Here is a 20,855-nt window from a genome sequence, read left to right as displayed (position 1 = left end):
CTATTCCACACTCTTTTATAAGCCAGCTGAAACTCTGGGCAGAACTATTCAATGGAAACCAGTAAGTTGGTGTTTTCTTAATAAAAATAAAAATGTTCCCGAGAATAATTAATATTTTTCAACATTCACTTTAAAAAAGAAAAAAAGGATTGGCTCATTTTTTTCCTCCCCTTCCTAAATGGCTAGGGGCTTAAAATAATTCAGTGGAATTTACTGCTCATCTTTTATACTTACTCAGCTTAACTAATGTTTCAGTAAATTTTTCACAGTTGATTGCAACTCGGCATAATAGATGGATGAATTGATGATAAGAAAAGAAGTAGTCTAGCAGCATACGATCATAAACGTCATCTTTGCCCTGAAGGTTAAAGATGATAAAATGGTTGCACTTAAATTGTATAATAAATTAAAGAGCATATTTTGTGCAAATGTAATAAATTTAACTAAAAAGCTGATTAAATATTTAAATTCTATAAGAACCTAGTTTTAAATTCCAAGTGTCTATTAATGTTATTAAGATCTTAATTGTCACAAGTTTATTTTCAGTGTGCAAATGCTATCAATTAAAATTACCCCTTATTTCTATATACTTTAATAAAGTAAAACTACTGTAGGATTTTAAAATGTGACACTTGAGTTCTACAGACATATCATCAAGAAGAGTGGATTAAATTTGATTTTTGAAATAAATTTCAGATTATTTCTGAAATGGTTTCTACTGTATTATTTTAAATATTTTATTTTATACAAACTTCTTAGATGCATTTAAGATCCAAAGATAGTGGGCAAGAGAGAATGTGAATAAAGTGGGTGAGGAAAGGTAAATTAGTGAAAAAACTGTTTAGAAAAGTCTTGGAACTAAAATAAATTATCCTGTGTCAATGTTCCTTCTCTCTATAATTTAGAATTAACACTATTTTAGAATAAGTATTAGAGAACCAGAATCAGGCTACAAATGATGATAAATCCATCAATCAGTGATAATTAGGCTTAGGTCAAAAAATTATAATTAAAGGGCAGTAAAAGAAGTCATTATATGGCGAAATATAAACAGTAGTCAGTACCTAACTTGACCTTTCAGATTTAGATATATGACCCATTTATAATTTAGCCTAGTGACAAATACTAATGAGACTTTCTGTTAGGATATTTTTTGAGGGGCAAAAAAAAACTTACTACTTGTGCTTATTATTGATTTTGCAAATATTCAACCAACATTTCAGAGCAGGAAAAAGTCCAAATGAGTCTAATCTCCTTAGGATCCAGAAAATGATCATTTAAGTCTAATATACTCATAACGGCCAGAGGGGAAGTTCTAAATTACTGTGTACTAGAGAAACATCGTTTTCCTGGCATCCCAACATACCTTACTGGTTTCCACCATTGTGGGCAAGAGGCACATATTGAGTTCAGGGCGCGGAGGCCGAATATTGCTTTTCCCTCCTATTAGCTTGATATTTTCTCGACAAGGGAAATAAGGTCCAAGAGACACTAAGACATTAAAAGTGTACAATAAGAATAAATGGAAAAAATAAATCTCCATGTTTCAGTGTGCAGAAAGATTAAATGCTAACCATGTTCAAGTACTGTGCTAGATGAATACATACTTGGTATATTACTGTGATGATAAGTACAATGGTTGTGCTGTAGAAATGGAACCAGAGTATGAAGAAAGTCATGGGGACTCAAAAGCACAAGTTCCTTGAGGACATCTGAAAATAAAAACACAATGTGGGCATTAAAAACTGGAGTGTGGACCTGCTATCTTCAAATTCACCAGTCCTACTGGGGTAACTGATGGTAGTGTGGCAGCTAACAAGTTTTAATGAGTCTCAGACTGTCTGAGCTCTCAGCCCCAGGACAAACTGTCTGATGTTTAACCAAAAATGGATCCAGAGAGTTATTAACCACAACAGGGCATCATTAAGAAACCAAAGTTTAAAACTTAAGAGAAGCATCAGGGACAAGGCACAATGAAGGAAATATTTAATGCACACTGATTATGTTTCTTCAAAAAATCAACCAAAGCAGTTTAGAAATCCAAGGTTTGAAATTCTCTGGATCTGTGAATCCTTAATCAACTTTGAAGTAACCCTCTCTTCTTGATGGAGCAGTACAGGCCAGTAATTCTACAGAACATCAGGTGACCTGCCAAGATTGACTGCTCATATGTATCTATCATTTTGAGAAACTGTAAACAAATAGCTACAGTCTCTAAAGATGACTTAAATGGCTTATAAGACAGTAAAAAAATGCAGTATGAATTTAAAGCAAGAGTTTCCTTTAATAGATATAAATTATCATTTTATTATAAATATGCAATTAATAAAAAGCTAAAATATGCAGGAGTCCAAGAACAGCTACTAAGAAATATCTTCAGGCAAAAAAACTCACTGAAATAATCACCCCAACTCTTTGAATGTCAGTTCTAATCTGTAAACATCTGCATGATTCTACACTGTTTATATAGATCAGAAGATTTCAGAGCTGGAAGAGATCTAACCTTAGGTCGGCATGCCCAGATATATGAAGTGACCTGGCCTATGATGACATAGTTAATTACTGATATGTTAAGAAACAGAATTCTATTTTCTTACGAGTCTGCTGGCCAGTGTAAGTCACTCATAAGAAGTACAAATGTCTTCCAAACTCTACAGAACTAACATTACATCTTATATATACACACAGGATCCCATAAAAATGTTCTTCCATTAGGCTTTTACACAGGTATATTTTCCAGGTAACTTACCTATACAGGCATTTCTAAGTTCTGGAGGGCTATAGGAATTAAGAAGAGTTAACAGTTTATGGGCAAATTCAATTCGCTCCTGCCACTGGATTAATGCTTGCTTCACGTCTGCAAACACAAAAGCATATGTAAATATGCCATCTGAAATCAAACTTCTTCACAATTATTTTCTGTTGTAAACTACAGAATGCTAACACTAAAATGTTCAAAATTTATTACATAAACATCTTTAGTAAAAGCTAAGTGATTATTTTTATAAGATACCTACTACTGTTAAACTTGCTAGATTTCTTAAAACACATATTTTAGTGACTGTACGTCCCATTTTCTAGAAATTTACATACATTTCAAAGTTGACATGATTTTACAGGGACACAAGAGATAACTGTTTTATAGTTATTTTTCTTGAAAATAAATAATTTAAGCCATGAAGTTTCCAGCTGGAGAACCTTCACAAATACTCATGTTGTTACTGTGCTTGGAAATATTTTCCAGTCTCCTAAATCTTTTTTTTTTTAATATTTTATTGGGGGATAATTGCTTTACAATATTGTGCTGGTTCCTGCCATACATCAACATGAATCAGCCACTTCATAGCATGCTTGCCTATTTTTTAGGCACGAATAAAGAAAATAAACAAGAACATTCCAGCTTTACATCAGGAGGTCACAAACATTTTCCTAATGGTTAGCTAACATCAGCCCTGTAAAGACAAATTCTCTGAGGCATGTGGTTTAAAAAGTCTTATTTCACTCTTTAATTGTTAAACTAATAAAAATAAGTAGGATTAAGCAAACCTTTTCTTTGAAGATATGGGCGTGTAGACTTCAAAACTGAAAGGAATATTGACAGAAGTTCTACCAAGTCTCCAGTCACATGGCAAGCTGTGGCTTCATGATACATCATGTGGAGTGTGTTGAAAGACTACAAGTGATCACAAAAAATGAAAAAATTCATTCCACTTTTACTTTATGGAGCCACAAAATAGTACCGCTCATCCTCTATGACAAGTTTTCAGACTCAGACTATTAGTGTGCATATGTGCACAAAGCAAATGTATCTGCTTTCTACCTACAAGTCAAAGTCCTCTATTCAGCTCTTTTAAAGCACAGAACAGTCCTCACTCTCAGAGTCTGATATTTTGTGTTTACATTTTATTTTGAATGAATAATTTATTTAATTAGATTTTTACAGTGGTGGTTTACTGTTTGCTCTAAGTACACATTCCTAAGACTGCAAGTTTCAAAGATTACAAAGCAGCAGTAACAACAGGAAGACTGGGGAGACTAGGCTACTGCTTTAACTAACTTTCCAGAGTTTCTATGAAAGACAATGGTGAAACCACTATCAGTCATAGTAGGTCTAAAATAGTAGCTGTAAAATGGTAGGTCTAAAAGAAGTAAAAGAACTCCAAAGGTAAAATTCCTTTAATCATATTGGCTTGTTAAATCTTTCCATTCCTTTAACTGTACTAGCTAATGAAACCCTTGGCTTCTTTCTATTTCATTGTACACCAATGCATCTTCTTCCTAATCTTGTCAAATCAGTTCCCCATAGCCTATACACTACTGGCAATTCACAGGTGAAAATTCATAACCTAGAATCTGTGACAGTACATAATCTGAACAATGTACTCATGTGACATTTAACCTGTTAGTTGTGAGGACAGAAACCATGACTACCTTGTTCACTGCTATATCCCCCATGCCTAGCCCAATGTCTGACAGAGTAGATATTCAAACAGCTGAGGAAGAATTAAGTTCTCATTACTCTTCTCCACATACTTTTGTTTTAGCCAGACAGACTTTGCTTTTGCTGAATACAACCAATACTTTCTTACCTTTGTGTTGATTAAATCATTTATGTTAATCCTTTCCTATTTTGTCTCTGTAGGTTCAGATTCTTCAAAGCACAGTTTCCTACACCATATTCTTACTCTATAACACCATCAACTGAAAACACTATCCTACCTCTTAATTTTCATAGTGCCTTTGGTATGTATTCTTTAATCTTATCTCCGTTATTAGACTAAAGGGTACGATGCACTTCTGTGGACTTAAAATCATCTTTGAGTTGTGGATGTTCAGTAATTATGGGAAGAATGAACAGTTGATTTTTAACCACCTATAGCAGCCTCACTAGCTTCCTCTAATGAGGAACTCAAATAAGCACACTCTTGAGAAATTGTGTGTCCTCAATTAAATCCTACAAATTTCACTCATTTCTAGTCCTAAAAATGAAATGAATGTATGTAATTGTCATGGAAAAAGAAAATAGCACCCTTAGTACCATGATGCAGTTATTCTTAGAACACAAATTAGCATTTACTGATTTGCATATTTAAAATCCAGACACCTACAAAACAATCTATAATAAACTCTAAATAACACAAAAAAAGTTTCGGTGAGAACATTAAATTGGAATAAATCTGTAGTAAAACACAATAAAGCGTTTACCTCAGTCATCAGGATTAATCCTCGATTAAATACAACAAGAAGTCTGTCTTCATCAGATTCTAACAGTATTCTGAAGGCACTAGAAAAATACATCAAGTCCAGTTTGAGAACTCTGAATCAGAATAGAACACTTATATGGGGGAGAAAAAAAACAACTAAGTAAACTGTCATTTTGGTTCTCTACTTTCTTACCTACAAAAAAGACAGCTACATCTAGTTCTTAGTAATTTAATAAAAAGATAATATTTAAAAAGAAATCCTCAATGCAACCTGGGGGGGGAACCCAAAACTTCTGTTGGCTCTGAAAATAATCTATATAATAATCATCCATAAGTAGATTCATTACTCTTATTAGCAGACTTTCACTATTAGTACTGGAAACTGCTATTATATAGTACAGTCGGAAATTCTACTTTAGTGAGATGTTTTTCTTTCCTTTTTAAGAACAGTAATCAGGAAAACTCCAAATCTTCTTTTGAAAATAAGCTTTTAAGTAGCAAATCTTGGGAAAACTATGTTTCCAAATTAATGCTAAAATTTTGAAAGTTTCTTTAAAGAGTCTTGGCAAAAGCAGTTAATTTCATCTTATGTACTAACAAAGATTCAAATTTTAAAGTTTTCTGAAGAAGATAACCTTCTCTATTGTGGGTTGATTACCTTAAGATTCTACAGTGTTCAAGAGAGTACTGCCAAAAAACTATGTATCTAATAATAAAGATATCAGTCCCAAGTCTCAGATGCAATACACAGAAAAGAAGTTAATATAGGCTTTATATCTACAATTAAAGGGAATTAAGCGTGATTTGCAGCAGTTCCTTTATAGCTATTCAGTAATTTCTGTAGCTCTGAACAATTAACTGTAAAGAAGATGTTTTGTTATTTTGGATAATTCCTATAGTTAAAAAAGATAGATAGATCTGGGCTAAATAAAAGAAAAGTATCTTAACAGTGAAACTTATTCAGAGATGGAGTAAGCTATCTAGAGGCCTCTAGAATTGAACTGGCCAAGGCTAAGTTAGGATGAACTGTCAAGAAAGAAGGATTCAAGCTTTAGGTGGAAGATCATACATTAAGGTTCCTTCCAACCCTAATGATCCTGATAAAACACACACAGACAATCCAAATCATAATAAAAATTATTCAAAAGTAGCTAATTAACTCTCAAAATACAAAGTCTGCCTAAGTGTCAAAAGGTTTAAATGCTTTCCCAATAACCTTAAAGAACTGGTAAACTTTCATTTATAAACAATTCAAATTATTCCTCTTTAAGTGTCAAAATGATGTTCCCTCACTTGGAAAAACAAAACAAAAACACCAAAAAATATCTTTTTACCTTATTAAAGTAGTCCAGCAGGAGCGGCCATCTAAGCAACGTAAGTAACAACTTATGGTTGTTTTCTTAAACTGTTTAATATCTTCTAATTCTTCTTCTCTCATATCTGGCCTCTGAGCTATGAACAGTTGCATCAGGTTAAACAGTTCTTCTACTGCCTGAAAAGGGTAAAAAGCATTGTGGTGACCTTTTAGACCTATAACATTTTATAGAATCTGTTTCTCATTTGTAAGTGTTGTGCTCATATAGCTAGCTCTCAAAATTATACAAATTAACTTAAATTGCAGTGGCATTCATAAACAGTTAAAAAATTAGCAATGGATTCTATTTTAAAAATTTAATATATTACTCACTAGAAGAAAATTATCCTAAAATAGAATTTCAAGAAGATTAAAAACTATAAGTAAATACAGTTCAACTTTAGTCCTAAAACTATTTAAATTACTAGTTTTGTAATGTCAAATGTATGTTCCAGAGACGCAATGCCAATCTTTTGTCCCTTTTAAATGATAAATTATTACTTTGTCACAAAGATTTCACACCCCTCAATTACACCTGAATTAATACTGTTTTTGAGAAACTCTTTGTGGCAATATTTAGTGATCTCTCCAGACTGACAGATGATCCAGTTCAAGTCACCTGATGGATGAACTGCTTTTGGTGCTTAATATACTCACTTTCTTTATTATAGGCATTCTAACTTTCTTGACAAAAAATTAGGTTATTCTTTCTGGGTGAGAAAAACAATTCACTACATTATGTCTAAAGGACAGTTAAGGTCCTTTATTCCTTCAACAGGAAAAAAGTATAGCACCCAATTCAAGGATACCAATATTTAAAATACCATTTATTATAGTCATTTGATTGAGCTTTTAAGTAAATCTTGAATGTCTTGAAAAAGTTCCTTCTTCTACACTCCCATCACCTCCCACTTAGCAAAGAATTTCTCCTATTAGCAGTTTATGGCCTTTGGGTTGACAACAGCTTGAAAAAGGGTTCTGCACCCTGCTTCCAACCTCCTTCCCAGATTTATCCCCTCTTGGTGTAAACTTGAGTTTACAACAAAGAGTAAGAAGCAATAATGGAAAGAAATATCCAAGAATGACCGCCTAACATGGAGAGAGGAAACTCTGGTATAAAACCTACAGTCTGCAAAGAAAAAGGAATCAGACTTAGATGGTATGTATTTGTAGTCTAACAGGCCCACCTCTCAACCATTTCATTCACTTGAACGTAGTGAACAAGTGAATGGGCTTCCCTGGTGGCTCAGATGATAACGAATCTGCCTGCAATGCAGGAGACCTGGGTTTGATCCCTGGGTCGGGAAGATCCCCTGGAGAAGGGAATAGCAATCCACTCTAGGACTCTTGCCTGGAGAATTGTCCATGAGGTTGCAAAGAGCCAGACACAACTGAGCAACTCAGCAAGCAAACGTGAACAGAGAAACCAAAAAACAAAAAACCCTAGGGAACATTACAGCTAAGAAAATACTGTCTAGCTCACAGCTTAGCAAACCATGTAGATCTTGATAATAAATATCTAAATAGTAAATACTCACTTCCTTAAAACTATACCACACAGCCGAATTTTCTGATTAGGTATATATGAAAGACTCATTAACAAAACCACAAATTAACATAGATAAGTTCCATTAGAGATAAAATTTCAATCATCAAACTAAAAAAAATTATCTACACACTTATCAATTTTTTCCCACTTATCAATTTTATAACAACGTTTTACAAATACAGTCAAGAACACAAATACACCTTAACTCTTCAAGAACAGTTAATTAGACTATACTCCCATATTTTGTCACTACACCCCACAAGGGGAAAAACAGGCATTTCCAATTAATTTGAGGATACAGATACAAGAGTTATCATTTTACTCACTCCAGGGTATTGGCTGGCATGTGGTGTAAGATTCTTAAAGGCCCACTGAATGTTCTGGTGAGAAGCCAGTTGTCGTGTAAATGCAGGAGACTGCTCACAGCAGAGCCTCAGAATGCCATAGTAGGCAGGCAGCATCCCACGGTTAAAAAGCACCACATCCTGATCATCATGGTCAGCAAGGATGTAATTGAAGGCAATGTTCTTGGTTACCACTGGGTTCTGAACAATAAGGCGGATATTCTCTGGACAGTCAGCACACACATTGTACCAAAACGAAAGCAAAGCCTGTTTATTGTGATTTGTAGCTATTGCTGGCTCAGAAAGTTTAGGCTGGAAAAGGTTCCACAAATCCATGAAATATGTGGAAAACATCAGCTTCTCAGTTTTGGAAATTAAACAGTAAGTCATAAAGCTAAAATAGGGCACTAGCTTTGTAGTGCCATGAACAGCAGCATCAACATAAAGTTTGGCTCTTGAGAGCAAACCAAGGAGCACGTTGTAGACCTGATGTAGGACTACTGTTGTGTCTGGACTGAGTGGAAGGTCACGGGTTGGGATGTGCAAAGACCTTGTTGACCGGAACATCTGGCGGAATGAATTGCTTGGTATAAGGGACACCAGAAGATAAGCTGCAGCTATAAAATGTAAAACAAAACTGTCAGATGTTTATAAGATATGAAATAGACTGAAGAGCAGTCATTAAACACAAAGCCACTCTTCCCTGTAAAAATTAAAATGAATAAAAATTAAAGAGACATGAATATCTCTTTTAATATCTTTTCTGCTCTACCATTGGTACCAGAGAAAGATCCCAAGGAATGACAAAAACAGATGCCTTCCATTCTGTCACTACTATTTTTAAGTGGTGACAACAATTGCAGTAACAAAAAGTTTTAAACCTCTATTGTTTAGCTTTCCCAAGATACAGAATTTTCTCATTTGTTTTATCATTTTATTTCTTCTCAGGGAATAACATGGTTTAACAGGAAGAACACAGCATTTGGGGCCAGAAGACCTATGCTGTCTAACAGGGTCAAATCTTTAAGGCCTTAGTTTTCTTCTTCCTTATCAATTATTACAAAATAGTATTATTTTGTAGATAATGGTAAACTTACATTATAAAAATAGAATGAGATTTATCTAAAAGAATTTTGTAGTATAAAGATTATATATACATATGCCAATTAGAGAACAGCAACTCTGGAAAATCTTTAGAAGTCTTCTAGGCTAACCCTGCATGCAAAGAAAGAATCCCTTCCGTCAACATATCTGAAAAATGTTATTAAGCCTATGGTATAATTCTGAGAGGATGACTCATTAGTTGAGTCCATCTGTAAAAGGAGTATGAGCTAGGTACTTTATAAATACTATCTCATTTAATCCACACAATCATTCTGGACTAAGTGATGATACACTGGAAAATTTGAATCTTGGAGAAGCAAAAACCAAGTTCACACAGATAAAAAGAGGGGGGCCCAGATTTTGACCTTGAGAAACAATGATGATGATGATGACAATGATAATGGTAACAAAAACAAGAACTGCTAAAATTTATCAAATGCTTAAATTTAACAACACAGCTTTATGTACTTGGTATTACTTTTATTATCTCCACTTGTACTCAGACTTAAAATATTAAGACTACCCCATTTTACACAGTTATGGCAGAAATGGAATTCAAACACTGATTGTCAGACTCATGAGTTAATCTTACCAACATTCGCTACAGAGCCTTCTCAAGGCATCTAACATCTTAGCACAACACTTTTCAATACACCTACTAATTCTGTCTCCCACTATTCTACCTATAATTTGATAACTTCCTTTGTACTGCCAAAGCAAATGATGTTAGGGTTTCTAAATCAACTGTAAACTCTTTTATGGATTTACTTCAAATTAGATTTTACTTCTGCACAACATTCCATTTTCTATATATTTATCAACCAACTATACACTCCTCTGGTTAGTCTGTTTCAGTTAGGCTCACTTTGGTATGTGTTTCAAATATAAAAACTTGGCATGTAGGTGTCATCTTGAATAATTTTGTATAAAACTGCAATTGAGAAAAAAATTTTTGATTAAAAAATTATTCAGTTTAAGTTAAATACTTTTAACCCAACATTTTATTGTGAAAAAAATCTCAAATACCCTGAAAGGTTGAAAACACTCTACCAAATAACGACCCATAGACCCACCACATAAATTCTATAATTAACATCTTGTTTTGCTTTATCACATACTTAACCATCTACTTATTTCTATAAAAGCTCCATGCTTTTAAATAAAAAGGTAAGTTCAGCTAGGGAGAAAAACACAACTTTTAAGTTATCTTTATCTTTGAGAACAAACATGAAGGTCAATGTGAAAGAACAGACCATCTTTCTAAAAACTGCCTTGCTAGAATAACTTAAGAATTCCCACTTCTAGAGAACTTAGAATAAACCTTTCATTTCTACAAGGTAACTCAACTATTCCAAGCCATCTATCATGTCACCATTTTCCTTTTCTCTAAACATTTTAAACAGTTATTCTTTAAAATTTTGTAGGATTTAAAAGTACTTCTCTGTACATGTATTTCTTCTATACATGTTACCCTAATTCTTACTGAGTTATATTGACTCTATTTAAATATTTGGCTCCTATGCTCAAAACGTTCAAAAGCATGCTTCCGTATTTCTACAGTCATTATTTTAATTTTTAAATGATGCATAACTATTTCCTATCTAAACATTTAGTTTTAATTTTTCACAATTATAAATAATGCTATTGGACATTCATATATTGGATGACTTACTTATACTGGAATCCCTGAAATGGTATTATCGAGTTAAAAAAGAGAAAAAAAAAATTAAGGATCTTGGTACATACTGCTAAACTGCATTTTATAAGGATAATATTAACTTACAAAGTCACTGCAATGTATGAGATGCTTTCTTCAGCACTATTATGTATGTTAGGTATACAAGCTAGCTAAAAAGCTTTTCCTTCCCTTTTTTTGGGGGGGTGGGAGGGGAGAGGATAGGTGGTTCAACATAGGTTTTTAATTGTTTCATGGTCCGGAGTCAGAACATAAATACCAACCAGAATATGTGTCCACTCTTACAAATATCCCATTACCGTGGTGTTGCCTAAACTGACAGGAAAAAAAGCCTACGAGCAGAGCACCACTGCCAATCCATGTGTACCCATGACTGACACATGTTCTCCCACTCCTACTGTGACATTATTACTACAGTACACTTGTAGTGTACCAACACTGGCACATTACTATTAACTCAGTCCCACACTTTGATTTCAATAGTTTTGTCCTAATGTTCTTCTGCTTCTAGGATCTCATTTAGGATACACCAGATTCAGATGTCATGTCTCCTTAACCTCCTCTTGACTGTGACACTTTGTCAGACTTTCTTTTGAAGACCATAGTAGTTTTGAGTAGTGGTCCAATATTTTTGTAGGATGTCCCTCAAACTGAGTTTATGTGACATCTATCGTGAGTAGACTCAGGTTATAGGATTTCGGGAGGAAAACCACATTATGAAGTGCCCCTTGTATCACATTATACCAAGGGCACATACTATCAGTATGACTTATCAGTGACACTTTTAACCTTAATTATCTGCCAGAGTTAATGTTTGTCAAGTTTTGTCACTTAAAAAGTTATTTTCTCTATCCCTAATACTCTGTTCTTTGAAAGCAAGACACTAAAGTTGATACTCAAAGTATATGGAATTACACTCCACCTTTGGATGGGAAAGATATACAAAAATGATTTGGAATTCTTCTGTATGGGGGATGCGCCTCTTCATTTATTTGTTTATTCAATCATTCATTTGTATTAGCATGGACTCACGGACATTTATTTTATACTCTGGATTACGATTCAGTGCTATGTTAATTATTTTTCGACTCAAATTGTTCCAGGTTTGGAGACTGGGAGCTCTTCAGTTTGGTTCTATGTCCCTTCAACATATCCTCATCATTGGTTTTGGAGCACTTCATTACTTTCTGGTTCTACAAGATGCTCCTGCCCCAGTCCTATAATCAGCCATTTCTCCCAGGAACTGTGATTCGTTTTACTGGCAGTGTTATTCAAAAACATGGATATGGGTGTTCGATGTGCTTGCTGCTATTGGAGTGTCACTCACTGTTTGCGCTCTCAACAGAAAACTAGGAAATACAATTTTAATGACTAAATTGAATGATTAAAGAATTTTTAAGAATTAGCCACTTTGATTTTTATTTCTTTTAATACTATCTAAAGAAAACATTCTGTGTGTATTACGAGCAGTTTCCTATTATGTGAAATAGCTATTTTTGCTATTTGTCCATCTGTCTTCCAAGATCTTTGCTTATTCCCTTCTGGCCTGGATACAATAAAGATAGTCATCATTTAACTCCCATAACTTTAGAGAGTATTTTCTCTCAGCTTGTACTGTGTTTTTATTGCTACTTTTACTCTTAGCCTTCTAAAGTTATTTTTAGGACAAGATTTTCTGATCCTTTACTCTCTTCACTAATGCTGATCATGCTTTGTGACTCTACCAAAAAAGGAAATAAAAATGATAGTGGTGGTGATGTCACCCAAGAAAAGACAGTTTCCTATCCTTAAAAAACAAAAAAAAATTACAGATATTTGTAAAATACTGCCACAGGTTTTCAAATACTAATAAAACTTTGGCCTTTAAAACAGTATCTCAAAAACAAACAAACAAACAGTATCTCTAAGAGTCTTTTTGAATTATATACAATGAGCATACTGTAATCACCTTAAAAACAAAACGTGGAACAACAAATGGTTTGTTAAATTCTGAATATTTGACTTACAAGTCCTGACTCTAGGATAATTGTGAGCCAAAAGAAACCGCTCAACCCAGTTTTCCATATTCTGTAGAACCCAGCTGTGTGCCAGTTTGTTTCGGGGTGTCTGCACTGCCAACCAATCCAGACACTGAGAAGGATTGTATTCAATCACCTGCAAGTAAAATGACAAGAACAGAATGTAAGTCTAAGTGAATGAGCAGTTACTCTTTCAAACTTACTTTTGGTATATACATTAGACACTTTAAAGTTAAAAGTTTCCTAAAAACTAGAACCTGAAAGACGTTTCACACTCATGTTTTTTTCTCCCATTTTTAAAGCAACTTATTTTTATTAACAGGAATATGTTCATAGAGTATTTCTAAATAGTTTACAAAATCAGATTATATTAACCAAGGATTCTAGCAAAGGAACAATAAGAGAAACCCAATGACTTTGAGGTCTTAAATTTACAAACTTATTTAAAAGTGTTTTCAGGGCTTTCTTGGTGGTAGAGTGGACGAGAGTCCACCTGACAGTGCAGGTGACATGGGTTCAATCCCTGGTCCAGGAAGATCACATGTGCCACAGAGCAACTAAGCCTGTGCTTATGACACTTTGTGCTCTAGAGCCTGGGAGCTGCAACTGCTGAGCTCACATGTTGCAATTACCAAAGTCCAGACGTTCTAGAGCCTATGCTCAGCAACAAGAGAAGCCACCGCAATGAGAAGCCCTCACACTACAACTAGAGAGTAGCCCCTGCTTGCCACAACTAGAGAAAAGCCTGTGCAGCAACAAGAACCCAGCATAAACAAAAATAAATAAAATTAATTTTTAAAAAAGTATACATTAAAAGTGCTTTAATTCCCTGAAGTTTCCATCTTTACTTTTCTTATTGTTTGCCCAATCTGCTACTGTAATTGAGAATGAAAACTAGCTCACTATATTGCCGGAAAGATTTTTTTCATGGAAAAAGGAAATCTCAGGAATCTAGAGCAGAGGTTGGAAAATTATGGCTCGCAGGACAAATTCTGTGGTTTGCTTGTTTTTGAGTTTGTATTGGAACGTAGCCATGCCCACTCATTTATATTTTGTCTATGGCTGATTTTATGGTAAAACAGCAGTTGAGTGGTTCTGACAGAGACCATATGGCCCACAAAACCTAAAATATTTACTATCTGGCCTATCAAGAGAAAAAGTCCGCCAAGTCCCTGGCCCAGCAAGTGGGCATTTCCAATACTCACTAAGAAATTCTGTAGCCTCAGCAGTAATTCTGAAAGAAAGGTAGTGGTTGGTGTTTCCTCTGTTATTTTCTATCAACTACTGAAAGAAGCTAGTTTTTATTTCTAGGGCTTCTACCACTTCATGGAATCTTTGAGAGTAGGGAAATGAGAACCTCATATGGACCAAAGGTTGTTTATGATTCTACAGGAAAGTCTTTAAACATCTGAGACACTAACTAGCCAGGAACTCTTCTTCCTCTAGATCTTCTGACTAAAGCATCTTTTCTTCTCTTGACCTATGACTTACTAAAACCATTTTGAGTTACCCAAGCAAGAAGTAACTAGTACTTAAAATGGGAGTGATTGTGTTAGAAAAATAAATACTAGAACATCTACAAAACTTACCTCCCATATCCTCTGCAGAATGTAAGATGCAAAGGGAGGCATTCCTGGAGGTCCACCGGCAAACTCCATTAGCATAGTCAACAATTTAAAGAAAGGATTGGCTGCCTATAAGACACATACATGACTGCGTATTTAGATCTGGTGAATCAATCACTTTCGCTAGAAAACAAATGTAACTCCTCTACAGATCACATTTAAATCTGCTGTATTAGGTTAGAGAGATTCGTACTCATATGTATGAACCTGAACTATCATAAAGTAGCAGGATGAGCTCAGGATACAGTGTCAATTGCGCGGGAGCCACATGTAACAGAAAACATAGTTTTCTGGATGTCAAGTTGGGGGGGGTGTGGAGAGAAACTCTAGTTAATGACACAACCATGTTTATAGAAAAATTTAGATTAAAAGTTTCCTGTAGCAACTTTTGCTCTCTGAGGTATAATTCATATTAATATTTGAAATGTATTCTCAAAGTAGCTATAACATTTTCATTTTTAAAAAAATACATACTTATCCACCTAAGCAGAATTTTAGTTAGTTCACTTTCTTCTAAGGTACAATATGATATATGCTTCAAACCAAACAATTTTAAAGCTTAGTACCTAGGTGACACTCTGATATGTTTAAATTATATGTTAATTGGGAAAATGACATTTGTGATAAGACATAAAGAGGTACTTCAATTTATTCAAGTTATATAGTTAAAAATAGGTTACTATATTATGGGGGAAGCCTTGATAAACTTTTCCTCAAGAACAGTTAGAAAGGTTCATCTGAAAGCATTGTCAGTGCTCACAGTAATTTGAAAAACATGAATTAACAAATGTCTACATACCTCAGGAGTCAATTTTGCTATTGATGTGAAAAGCATAGATACAATCTAAAACACAAAAAGGGGGGGGGGGTTTCAGAATATTCTTCCAAAAATTACCAAAAAACTTTCACTGTTTCTCAGTACTTACATGTTCTGCAAGTCGATTATTGTATCGACAAAGGCTGAAAATCAGATTACAAGTTTGTCTTATATTGATGCCATCGCGAATATGTTGAAACAAGAAGGGAAATCCCTGTCAAAAGCAAAAGTTGTTCATTTAGGAACTGTTTTGTTATTTTTGGGATTATCAAGTGGTCTAATATTAAGAAGGTATTACCTTTCCTCCTGTTAATGCCGCCATGTCAGTTTGTGACAATGTCAAATGCCTGAAAGAAAACATTAGTGGAAATAAGTTTTTCTTTCCTCTATACTAATTTAGAGCCATTTGAGTCATGATACATAACAACATTGCTGATTCAGTTACAAGTATACCAAGACACCATCATAAAATGATTTCTGAACTTTCTGCTAGCTAGACTTGTTCACTAGACACCTTTTGGACAAGTTTGCAAAATTCTAAGATTTGTATATGGAAGTCGAAATCTACTTTATTTCCATTTAATTAACTCAATATGTTCGTGCACTAGGATGGATCTAATTTAGAGAGCTTTTCTGACATGAGAACCTTTAAAACAAAACAAACTTTGAAGAAATGAAGAATTTCACTTTCAAGTTTAAAATTACTGTGTATTTCTTCAACTTAGTATAGAAAATTTCAAACACATACAAAAATAGTGTAAGCATCCCAACAGTCCCAACTCACGGTCAGTGTTGTTTCATTTGTACCTCATACTTAATCAATTTGAACTATTCTGAAACAACTCCAGATATTCTATCACTGACCCCATATATCAATATATATCTCAAACATAAACTTCAAAAATGTAACACTACCATTATTCACACCTAAAATTCCTTATTATCATACAAGATCCAGTCAATGTACAATTTCCTCAAGTTTCTAAAAAAAAAAAAAAAGTTATAATTTGTTTGAATCAGGATCCAAAGAAAGTCCTCTGTTGCCATTGGTTGAAATGTCTTTTAAATCTCTTTTAGACCACTGGTTTCCCCTCCGATTTTGTTTTTATCTTGCAATTTAATCTGCTGAAGAGTAGGTGGTTTGTCGTGTAGAATTTCCCACATTTCCATCTTGCTGATTATATCCTTATTGTGTTGTTTTAACATATTCCTTGTCCCCGTATTTCCTGTAAACTGGTAGTTAAACCCAGAAACTTGATCAAATCTAGGTTTGACTTTTTAATTAAGAATACCTTGTAAGCAGTGGTATGAACTTTCATCACGAGGCACAATGAAAAGCTGTCCCTCTTTTTCTAATGTTTTCAGCCCACAATGACCATTTCCTAGATCCATTATTTCATTTGGGATGCAAAATACTAGTATCCCAATTCCAGCACTACTTGCTCATTTATTAACTCAAATACCTCTATAATGACGAGCATCTCTCATTTACAATCTGGTTGCCATGAAGTATAATTCTTGCAGGTAAGATAAATACTTGATACTGTTCCTTTATTAATATGCTTTCAAAATTATTGTTTGGTTTCTTAATATACTCCAAAAGTTGCCAATAATTTTTAAAATTTTGCTTTTAGGTATCATTATGAACTCATGGATGTAAACATCCATGACATGTTTTAGTCCACTTGCAGTTACTTCTTGTTATTATTGATGTTCAAGTTGTCCAGTCTGTGACTAGTAGAAACCTCCTCAAGTTGACTCTTGAGATCTTTTAACATGACCCTAGCAGTCTTTGATAGCCTCCCTGCTTTCCAAAATGACAAAATGTTCAAGGCTTCCCATTCATTTCTTGCCCAAAACGTGGAACTGGCCATTCTCCTAAGGAATCTTGATTTTTTTCAGTGGTAAATCTAGATGCCAGTGGCACTCATTGATTTTGGGTTGGACAGAGTTTCTAGACGTTTTCAGAAAATGGAGATACATAATACATTTTTTGTTTGCTTAAGACAAAATATACCATGAACTCTACTGATATTTCCAAATTCAAATTTAGTGTTAAAGAAGTTAAATAAACATCCTACAATTTTATATTGGTATTTCTCCTCTTTTCTTTTCCTGAAAATCTTGGTTTCTAATGATGGCAACAATTATCTATTTACTTTATTCTATAACATAGTTCCAAAATAATAATTCTAGTTATATTAATACTAACAATATAATTAGCAAAACACTTTAGGATAATTTTACAGTTTTTCTTTGTCTTTCAGGTACATACCACTAAAAATTACAGTTAAATCAATGTGTTCTAAAGTCACTTTAATTGATTCTTCTCCAATGTTTATGTCACCAACTCAATATACAGTTAGTCTCATTTATTTCAGTCTGCTTTTTATTTTTAGGGACTGCATTTTATTAAATTTATAATTATATAAAACATTCACATGATTCCAAAAATAAATCTAAAAAACAAAACAATGTACTACATTCAAAGAAGTCAAACTTCCATTCCTGTCCCCTCCAGTCTGTTTTCTCCTCCCCCCAACCACTGGAAACTTGTTTTTAAAGTTTATTTTTAAAAACTTAGTCTTCAGTTAAAAAAAACCTCAATTCTTGTCATTTGTTTATACGGAGATGCAAACACTGAATCAGTGAACACCAAATCATTGCTTATAGGGAAAACACACAGTTGGTTCCCGTGAACCTCTGGGTCATAACATTTTCATTGATAAATCGATATGTTACCTTGTTTCATATGTGTGCTTCTGTTTCAAGACACTTGATTTAATGTTGACCATTAGCACATTCTTGAACTTTGGAACAAACTAGATAGCACTTGGCACAATGCTTGGGACCATTTTTAAACAGCCAAATGACCAAATAAAGAGCATAAATATGAAAAACGTGGCACAAACTGCAAAAAAGTTTGTTTACAATATGAGAACTGAAACAAGAAGGCATAGTGTCACCACATCTGACCTCAGCTGGGGAAGCGTGTTGTCATGTCAACTCCAAATTTTTGGTACATTCTGTAATCCACAAATGAATATAAAAGCTTCACAAGAATTGATTTGGGGATTACAAATAAATTTTACTTAAGTAGGCAAATTCGCAAATTGGAGATCCATGTATAATGAGGCTTGGTTGTGCGCACATGCATCTACGTGCACACATACAAATGAACACGCACGCGCGCGCGCGCGCGCACACACACACACACACACACACACACACACACTTTCACTCATTTTGTCTCTCTCAGCCTCCCCTGTCTTAAAAAGTAGCATACTATAGGGAATTTTTTGGCAGTCCCATGGTTAGGACTCAGGGATCCTGCAAGCCAAACCAAGCGGCCAAAAAAAAAAAAAAAAATAGTATTCTATATATACTTTTGTCCACCTTCATTTTTTTCACCTTAGTAGTATCTATCCTGATGATCTCTTCATGGTAATATACAGATTCCATATTCTTCTTTTTTCTGCAATGGAGTACTCTTATAGAGGGGATGCTGTTTCTTCAACTAGTCCCATCTTTGTGGACATTTTCAGTCTTTTGCTGTTTATAAACACTGCTTCAATAAATATACATCTTTCTGTATTTTGGGAACAGAATCCCAGAAGTGGGGTTGCTAGGTTAAAAGATGAATGCACATATAATTTTGCTAGATATTTTACTGTATATTTCTTCAATGTATATTTCTAACATGACTTAGAGGCAAAGTAAAAGTTTGGTACAAAGGACTGAAATACTTATGCTACAAGAGTTGATGGATCATGTTATTATTTAAAAAGAATTAAGTAACAAAAGCCACCGAATTAAAAATGATAAAACAATTATGTAAAAAGAATAAAACCAAACATGCTTTAAGCATTTTGAATGTTGAAACATTTCACCTTTCTGAGCGAGACTGTTCAACCAAAAGAGCAACTAAAGCTATCATTTTTTCAAGGGCAGCTGGCCTGTATTTCTCTTCTGCCAGAGAGAGTATATCTTCTTCCTCCTCCTCCTCTTCTCCTTCTTCCTCTGACAACACTTCAACTTGAGGCTAGAACATAAACACAGTTCATTTTTAATATATTCATTTTTGAACATTAGGTTGACAGCAAATAGCTTGATGATTTTATACAACAATGCAGGAGAGATAGTGGCAGGAACATGTATCATGAAAAATAACATTCAAAGGCCTAACCCTAACTTTAAAAGTCTAAATGACACTCAGGACAATTTTAGATTTAACAGGCAGAGCTGTAAAGAACAATAATTTCCAATACTGTGAGTATTTACCTTACCTAAAGAGATAAATTCTTTAATAATAACTTTTTCTTATAGGCAAGTTCTTTGGAAGATAAATCAGGATCAAAGTTCATATGAACATGATAAAAAAGTATTTAATAAAAATGTCAGTCACACAAATAAAGGAATCTATATTGGCAATTTTCAGATAATCCAAACAGTAGGTATTTCAAAGAGATATTCATCAGGAGTTTGAAATGCAATACTGAACAAGTAGCCACCTAGGCTGAAATTAGATAATAATGGTATATATTTGGAGAACCATGACCGAATAGTGGCTAAGTTTTGTTTAGGAGTCTAATCAAGGATCAAATGCTAACTCGCTGTTATCTAAAATAAGTTAACTTCTTTATGCCTCAAGTTCCTCACCTGTAAAATGGAGATAACAATAGTACTTACCTCTTAGGGTTGCAACAAGAATTTAATAAGACAGAACAAATAGAGCATTCAGTTCAATCATTATAAACAACACAAAACTGATGAAGTACTTTCAATATTATGAACAGACTAGCTACCTGAATTTTTGGAAGACTTACAAATTTGATACAGCAAAGGGCTTTAAAATTATGGTCAGAAAAAATGTTCACCAAAACACAACATGCTGATAGGAAACTAAAGCAGGTGATGGTCATTTTGCTAAATTTATTTGTTTTGATCCTGGGCCATACCAGTGAAATGTATTACTTGATTGTTTCTTCTCTTACTAGATCCATTAAAAGTATCAACCGAACAGACTCTTAAAATCATTTAATATCAGGGCTAAAGGGGATTTAAAAGAAAATCTACTATCTTTCCATGGTGCAACTTGAAACCATGGCCTCTAAATATCCCTGATATGAGGCAGAACTATACTT

At 34.1% G+C, this 20,855-nt stretch overlaps 1 protein-coding gene across 4 annotated transcripts in view; it reads right to left on the bottom strand.

Annotated features, from left to right (window-relative positions):
- Positions 1–20,855, bottom strand: part of USP34 (ubiquitin specific peptidase 34) — a 242,422-nt gene that overhangs the window by 13,281 nt on the left and 208,286 nt on the right. For 3 of the 4 annotated variants that reach the window (XM_081588454.1, XM_081588456.1, XM_081588455.1), the window contains 14 exons: positions 19,602–19,753; positions 16,010–16,058; positions 15,821–15,925; positions 15,694–15,738; positions 14,859–14,963; positions 13,258–13,405; positions 8,434–9,068; positions 6,539–6,696; positions 5,206–5,284; positions 3,547–3,673; positions 2,750–2,857; positions 1,608–1,712; positions 1,367–1,491; positions 235–358 (listed from right to left, as the gene is read on the bottom strand). In XM_081588454.1, coding sequence (XP_081444580.1) covers positions 235–358; positions 1,367–1,491; positions 1,608–1,712; positions 2,750–2,857; positions 3,547–3,673; positions 5,206–5,284; positions 6,539–6,696; positions 8,434–9,068; positions 13,258–13,405; positions 14,859–14,963; positions 15,694–15,738; positions 15,821–15,925; positions 16,010–16,058; positions 19,602–19,753 — 2,065 coding nt within the window. The remainder of the gene's footprint in view (positions 1–234; positions 359–1,366; positions 1,492–1,607; positions 1,713–2,749; positions 2,858–3,546; positions 3,674–5,205; positions 5,285–6,538; positions 6,697–8,433; positions 9,069–13,257; positions 13,406–14,858; positions 14,964–15,693; positions 15,739–15,820; positions 15,926–16,009; positions 16,059–19,601; positions 19,754–20,855) is intronic. The other variant, XM_081588457.1, reaches the window with a different exon arrangement.

This window comes from Giraffa tippelskirchi, chromosome 4 (assembly GCF_054371585.1).
Source record: "Giraffa tippelskirchi isolate mGirTip1 chromosome 4, T2T-mGirTip1v1.2.pri, whole genome shotgun sequence".
NCBI lineage: Eukaryota > Metazoa > Chordata > Mammalia > Artiodactyla > Giraffidae > Giraffa > Giraffa tippelskirchi.
Note: the sequence above shows the minus strand (reverse complement) of the source record. Positions and strands in the feature narration are given on the sequence as shown.